The following is an 8,009-nucleotide window of genomic DNA, read 5'->3' as shown; positions in this document are numbered from 1 at the left end:
AAGAGAAACTAGAGGTACTGTGGGCACTGAGCTCATTTTAATGATACCCCACACCTCCTTTATGATTATTTATGAGAAAATCCATGTTTTGCTCTGGGAGACCCGGAATAAGTGTCAGATCAAATAGTAAAATAAAAGGTAACAATGTCACAATATAATAAAGAAGCTGTGAAAGTATCATTAAATCTTATTCAGTGGTATAGGAGGATTTGCGGATAAGAGATGGATATACCTTTCAATATTACAAAAAATGGCAGTATTTATGTTTTTCTCAGTGAGCCCGAATTATGTGCCTGATCTAAAAATAAAATAGGTGCACTTTGGTACTGTTAAACAAAGACTCTGTGAAAGAATCATTAAATTCTGTGAAGCCTCATTAAACTTCATTTAGTGGTAGAAGAGGGGTTGCGGATAAGAAATGGATACCCAAGAGTATATCAGACGGGCGGACGTACAGACAGACGGACGGGCGGACGTAGAGACGGATGGATGGACAAACATCCCATTAGTATATACCCCTTCTTCCTGTTTTTCCAGCGGGGGTATAATAAGTCACGTTTACAATGAAGAAAACAACGAAGAGTGAATTTATAATAGTGTTTAAAATGGGTATTCGGAACTGGTAAAATAAGAGCACGAAAATATTTCAATATCTTACAGTGTTCTAAATATTTATTTTTGAGAAGTTTTTAGTATATGTTAGAGTACATATCAATCTTACTTTTGATACCTGGAACGTGGTTTTATGTGAAAAATTAATGTATCTACAGAGGTTTTTCTGCAGACTTACGCGTCGCGGTGATTCAGATTTGTTGCATTGTAAAAGTATGTCGACTGTTTCAAGTACGATAACGAAACCAAACCGAGGGCAAAAAATCAAAACTTCACATAATTCAAACAATCATAAATAAGCCTTATTACCATAGAAATTAATTTACTTTTACACCGTTGAATTTATTAATTACCAGTCCTTAAATTACTAATTATTCGGAACTGGCCAAAATCCGGAACTGGCCAAACGACTGTATGATCAAACAACTTTGCAAAGAAAAAAATCTTTTAAAATCTTATTTTTTTCTCAAAGAAAAACTAAACCTTGATTGTTCATCATAAAATAAAAGCATATCCTCTGCAGGTAACAATGTAGATTCAAATTTGATCAAATCATGACCCCAGGAGTATAAAGGGACCATAACAGGGGATCATAGTTATACATGTACAAAGAAATAAAATATAAAGAATAAATCAATAAAAAATTCTTTTTTAAGAACAGCAAAGCTATTATTCATCATATTTGTTCAAATCCCCCCCATCCCCCACATACACATCTGGGAACCACTTTGATATTTAACCTTCTCAAAACTGAATTGATTTCTATGTGCTCAGGTGAGGAATATGGCCCATTTGCCTCTTGTTAAAAATTGTTATTAAAATCAAGGTTTATAATTTTCAATCTTGGAATTGCTAAGCTATGATAAATCACTGCCTATAAGACTGCATTATATAAATATTGCATGTAGTTGAATGTAACATTGATAATTTTCACCCCAAGAAAACCACTGTCAACCGAGGCGCAGCCGAGGTTGACAATGGTTTTCGAGGGGTGAAAATTTTCAATGTTACACTCTACTACATGCAATATTTATTATATTATACTGAATGTTTTATACAAAAACATGTTACAGTGAACCGTGCGCGCATAAATTCAGCGCAGTCGCTATTTTTTGTTATACCACCCGTCGTCAAGCAATGTTGACTGTTGCTATGCAGGAGGGCGTGGCTTCATTATTCAGCGGGTAGTAGTGTTTTTTATCAAATGTTTCTCGACGAATCAGATTCAAGTAATTTACATGAAAGTATAATATTACAAATTAAAAGACAGAACAAAAGGAAAATCAAAGACTGAAGTGTAATAAGCAGAAAATTCAATGTTTTGTACTTATAGTTGGATAAGGGATTTACTTCACCCATGAGGCAGAATTTTCGCATATTTTTACTCATGCTTTGCACTCCGGTCTGAAAATTAAAAAATTCTGTCCCACTCATGAATTAAATTCCATTATCAAACTAGTCCAAATATTGAATATCTCCTATATATCATTGTTATTATTTCAATGATCATGCAAAATCACATTTGTGTACTGACAAGACAATCTATCATCAAATTTAATTTATGACTTACATGTACTGTAGAGCTATTTCTATTAACAGTAATATTTTAGCCTTTTTTCACTGCTTTTTTCTGCTATTTCATGTACCAGGTACACACTTATATATGATTAGAACTAATACCTGCCATTTTTAAAGACTTACAAGTGCTAATTTACAACTGCACTGAATCTACTAAGCATACTAATTTTATGCATGCATGTTTACAGTGTATGTTATTGGTATAGTTAATGTACATGTAGCTTTAACCCTTGATTCTGAGCAGACAAACTGGCAAAGCTTACCATTGTATCTCATAATGTGTTTCATGGACGGCAGATCCAGAACTTTGCCCTCGTCTCTCCTGAATATCTTGGCTCGGGGGGCCAGTTGGTAGGAGAAGTCTGTCCCCATCTTTTCCACCACTTCTGGATACCCACTCAGGTTGTAGACTTTCTCAAAGAATGGAACATTATAGGATGCCCAGTAACCTAGAATTAAATTAAAAGCATATTTTAGGTATAAACATTAAATTCATGTTGCTACAGTCAATATCTTATTTGCAAAGGAAATAAATTCAACTAATTTTTTCCTTGAAATTTATTTATGCTCTTTGCACAAATATATTTTGGGTAGCTGATAGTGCCCCCAACACTGAAAATACCCCACTAAACTGAAATTGCTTTCTTAGGGCCTACTTATAGTTCTTAAAAGTTTGTATGCCTTCTGGGTCCAAAATTGGAAAATAAAATCATCTTATCTGTAATGTGCAAAGCATAAATTCTTCTTCATAATCAATATTGCATAATAAATATTGCACAATTTTTCCATAACATATAAATGTACATGTATGAATATTTTCCATTTTTTTTGTATGAACAAACCGACTGAAATTACTAATCAGTGTGTCGATATACATGTACATGTATAATTATTTTCTGATACCTGTTCTTAGAATGGCAGACTGGTCTCCAGCTTCTACGAGAGAGGGAATCTGTTCAACTACCCATAATGCATCATCCTCTATGGCTGATTTCAGATGAATTTTCTTTAGATCAATTATCATGTATTGATTATTGTAGGTGCCTAAATTGAACAAGAAATTGAACAAAAATAAATGCTTTGAATATGTAGTCTATATACATGTTATTAAAGTTCTTTCAATGTGGATGCAAAATAACAAGTTCGTGCAACAGTATCATTTGGCCATATATTCCAGCAGAAGTTGATCATTGCCTTAAAATAATCTTGCCTATAAATGTTTTACCATATAACCCCCCCTTTACCACCACTGCCATCATCCACAACAGCAATGATACTAACCTGAGTTAAACTGAGCCATTATTTTGGCCCACTCTTCTCCACCATTAGCCATCATGTTTGCTACTCGAACCCGCTGCCAGGCAAACAGGGACTCAGGTTTGACATAATTGTACAGCGTTTTGTTGAAGACATTATTGGTGGTCTGCAACATGACCATCTTGCTGCTCATGTGATAAAAATCATCCAAGGATTCCAAAAATCCTGAAATGCAAAGGCTAAGCTGATATTTGCAGTTGACAAAGATTTTTAACAAGACTTCTTCTAGGTTGTATAAGTGTAATTTAAAATACTGTAGTGTGTATAAATGGGATTTTTAACAAAATGTATAATTACTGGGGGGTTGATAGCAAATATTCCCTAAAAATTAGTACAATGTTTTAAATTTCAGTGAGAAGTAATTTTAGGGATTTCTTAGTGCATAGAAAGATAACGGTAACCCCTAAAATGGAATAAATTTTTTAAGAAATTTAAATTTAGTGATCTCAACATCCTTGTTAAAAATGCCAAAATTGAAACCTCGCTGAAATTTCTTCCTATACAGCAAAATAAAAAGTTACCTGGATAGCTGGAAAATGAAGTTCTTTTTGCTGATGTGGCTGGATCCCTTACATTAAAGTTATAATGTTTGTAAATTCTCATGGTAGCCTGGTACACAAACCAGCTGGAATGGGACATGAAGACATCCTCATAGGCCCCAAGTACCTGTATGTAGTAACAATCATACAAACTACAGGAAAATTTATAACCATAATACTACATGGAAATAAAGCTTGTTATACCACTTACCAAACTAGTCCACTCTATACGCTAGCTTTTATAAACTGCACATTGTATAAAGACAACCAACCTTTTTAACTATTTAAGCAATATTAAGACACCTATGACACTGAATCGCAGTCCCACCTTGATAAGAGCTGAACACATGCCCCTGTCCTGTACATAAGACAGAACCTGGCTGTGGGTCATCTTGGTCCAGTCTGCCGCTGAGGACGGGTCAAGGACATTCAGCAGGTCAAGCAGGTCACCAGCCCCATTCAACACTTGGAAAGCAAAAACATCCAGATCCTGTAGAGCAAGGGAGTATGTACCAATAATTAATAAACCAAAGCCATGAAGTGTTACAGACAGGAACTTATTTGATGAAGTATTTATTTGTAAACTCTCAAGACAGTGTTTGAATATACTGGTAGAGTCAACAGGTAAGATAAGATGTGCCATCTTGAAAATTCTATACATGTATATAATTATCTTGACCTTATTTGTTCTTCTGAAAAACAATAAACTTTCCTACAAAGATGCATAGTTGACAATGTCAGCAAGGCAACATATTATTTCATTGTGAAACATATGAAACTCCATACATGTACATAGGATGGGTTTTCAAAATGTTTGTGAACTAAATTAAAACTGCTTTATAGGCATATCAAAGAAATTTAACACATTAAGTAGAATCATCTTTTCTAGTTCAAGGTATCAAGCTAAAATTTTCAAGATTTCATAAACTTCTGTTGTTTTATGTTAATTATAAATTCTGTAAGCACAGACTACATAGTATTTATTTTATCGCATCAGTCCAAGAACTTTTTGATAACCCCAAATTGTACATGTATTGAACTGATGTATAAAAACATGCAGTGAGAAAAGTCTCCTCTCTCAGGCTACTTATATCATATCAGCTGATTACCTGTCCAGACTTTGCCACTGACTTATATCCAGCTACCAGTCCATCAAACTGTGCCATAATGAGACCTACATGCCTCCACAGGGGATCATTTGAACTCTTTTTGATCATACTCCTCATCCACATGTTCTGTTGATCAAACCATTTTGCAAGATTCTTCACCACATCTTCTTTTCTTTGACTCAAGAAAAAATCCTTCAAATTCTGGTAATGCTGCCAAATTCTCCTGAAATAAACTGCGTAGATTAATTTCTGCAGTTAAGTGACTCCAATGGCAAATTTTGCCAAGCTGCTCACAGAGAGCTTAATTGCTACATTTGACACCCTAAATAATAATAGAAGCAGTACACACCAGGACATACCATATATTGTAGTGATTGAATTTAATCATTTTACCCAACAACAAAGTTACAAAAGAAAAATTAAAATATTTTTAAACCCAACTCCCTAAACTTTAGACAAGAATTCTTACAATTGAATTATTTGTTCTGACAGTTCACTGCTAAATGTAAAAATTCTCCTACCCTAAATATTTTTGTCACAGAAATCATTAACAGCATTGACTCAGCCTTGGCCCTGACAGGACTTTAACTTATCTTATTTTTTCTTAATTATCTCCCCTTGGAAGATGGTGTGACCAACAACACACAATGTAGGAATTGTGACCAGAAAAAGGTCATCTCTGCCTTTTACTCTGGTGAGCACGGTGAGATAAAAATAATTATTATAAATAGATCTATATTATATAAAATTATTTTTAAATTTCACATTAAACACTTGCTGCAGAACTGTAGTGTTATGGTTTAAAATATTATAGTCTTAAACCATAATCCTACAAATTCTGTAATGCAAAAAATGTGCAATTTACAGCACAAGGTTTTTTACACACTGTTTGGAGAACTTCTCTACTTTCCAACAGATTGGTAAATCATCTAGTACCTTTTACCCCCTAATTCCAGACACATTCTTAAACCTTTCTGTATATTTTATCGACCTCATAACATTTAAAAGTCAAATCTACAAGCGATAAACTTGCTTGATTTGAATTGTACGAGGGAATATTTCAGAAAATTCTAATTTAAGCAAAGAACTATATGCGGTATTAACCAACATTTGCCCCCCAAAATCAAACTTTGATGGAGTAATATTTAATTAAGTCCTTAAACAGGGGAGTATATGCTGACTTCAAAGCACTGAATAATTTCATAAGTAATGACGTCATATGTACATAATGACGTCACAAATATGACGTAAATTTCAGCTTTTTATGAATTTTGCAGAAAAATGTACATATTTCGTCGATATTTTAAATAAAAGTCACCGAGCGCATGTGTGTTCAGGATTAATATTTTGATATAATGTGTAGAATGATATTATCAATGAAATATGTCAATATTGTTCCTGAACACACATGCGCTCTATAAATTCTAAAGCTTAAATTGTTGAAATTTTGTCCATTTTGTCCTCTTTTGAAAAAGGATATAAAATCGGACTAGTTTGTGACGTCATAAAAACAGAAATTGTGAATACACTGCTCTGGAACTATAATATTTTCTGTTAACTTATATTTCTCGTACAATTTATTAAATTCAGCACATTTCAGGAAGTTTTCAAAATTTGACTTTTGTGGGGGCAAACATATGCAATATACCGCATATAGTTCTTTATAACTCGTAGAAACAATTATAAAGGATTGGGAGGTGTATAAAATATACATATTTATTTTTCAAAATGTTTCTAGAATTATGGAGGGAAAGGTACGTAGATGATTTACCAATGTTGAAATTGACCCCCAAACAGTGCACAAAAAATCTTGAGCCATAAATTGCACAATTTTGTATTACAGCATTTGTAGCATTATGGTCAAAGATTAATTTATAAAACCATAACGCTAAACAGTTGAGCATCGTTCCAAGTCAAGAGATTCTGACCTGCTCCGCTCCACATAATCAGTCCAGTCCAATACGAAAATTCGTAATATTACGAAAAAACGTAAGATTACGAGAAAGCGTAATATTACAAGTTATCGTAATATAAAACTTATATTACAATTTTTCGTAATGTAGTTAAATTACGAATACGCGTAATATAGCAGATGTAAGAGACTATATTACGAGTTTTCGTAATCCAAGACAAATTCAAGCATTGCAAGAAATTGAGTGGTGGGTAGCAAAGTATTATATTACGATAACTTGTAATATTACGCTTTCTCATAATCTTACGTTTTTCCGTAATATTACGAATTTTCGTATTGGACTGGACTGAAAATGTAAAGCAAAGGCCATCAGAAACTCTTGACTTGGAAAGATGTAGTTGTGCAGCTAATTGAACAGTATCAATGTACTTACTCTGCAGTGAAGACGCCCTCTAGATATCCTGCACCAAACATGATGTCCAGGTCTTCATCATTTCCCTGCCCACCAACAATATCCAGGATCCCCCATCCTGTCTGAATTAGCGTGTCATTATAGGTACCACAGGCCGTTCCCTTAAAGTCCAAAACATTTGGCCGGTATGAACATTTCTGGTCTTTACATGTGACAGTTCCGTAAGTGTATTCTCCTGAAAAAAAAGTTTTTGTTTTTAAATTTCTATCAGTAAAATCGCTTTTAATTTTAAGCCTGTGTTTCAAATGTGGAAAAATATGCTACCATTTGACCCATAAACTGATAACTGAAGAAAAACACATAAAATGAAAGCTTTCCAATACTTCCAAATCGCACGACTGTTTTCCATTTTTTCAAGTTGAAAGTAGAGTCATATGGTTGTCATGTGACTTTATATGATCACGAGTAATAATAAACAACTTGTACGAATAATTCTTGAAAGAAATTGTTGTTTTTGTCGAAATAAGACG

At 33.7% G+C, this 8,009-nt stretch overlaps 1 protein-coding gene across 1 annotated transcript in view; it reads right to left on the bottom strand.

Moving 5' to 3' along the window:
* The window catches only part of LOC134243484 (phospholipase B-like 1), a 10,792-nt gene extending 2,875 nt beyond the window's left edge, over nt 1–7,917 (bottom strand). The window contains exons 1-8 of the mRNA XM_062725753.1: nt 7,804–7,917; nt 7,501–7,714; nt 5,156–5,378; nt 4,375–4,536; nt 4,029–4,173; nt 3,472–3,672; nt 3,094–3,234; nt 2,454–2,639 (exon numbers count right to left, since the gene is read on the bottom strand). Coding sequence (XP_062581737.1) covers nt 2,454–2,639; nt 3,094–3,234; nt 3,472–3,672; nt 4,029–4,173; nt 4,375–4,536; nt 5,156–5,378; nt 7,501–7,714; nt 7,804–7,888 — 1,357 coding nt within the window. The 5' untranslated portion in view covers nt 7,889–7,917. The remainder of the gene's footprint in view (nt 1–2,453; nt 2,640–3,093; nt 3,235–3,471; nt 3,673–4,028; nt 4,174–4,374; nt 4,537–5,155; nt 5,379–7,500; nt 7,715–7,803) is intronic.
* Between the last annotated feature and the right edge of the window lie 92 nt (nt 7,918–8,009).

The sequence above is a fragment of the Saccostrea cucullata genome, unplaced genomic scaffold (genome assembly GCF_032062105.1).
Source record: "Saccostrea cucullata isolate Sc308-1 unplaced genomic scaffold, CSIRO_AGI_Scuc_v1 ctg503, whole genome shotgun sequence".
NCBI classification, from domain to species: domain Eukaryota; kingdom Metazoa; phylum Mollusca; class Bivalvia; order Ostreida; family Ostreidae; genus Saccostrea; species Saccostrea cuccullata.
Note: the sequence above shows the minus strand (reverse complement) of the source record. Positions and strands in the feature narration are given on the sequence as shown.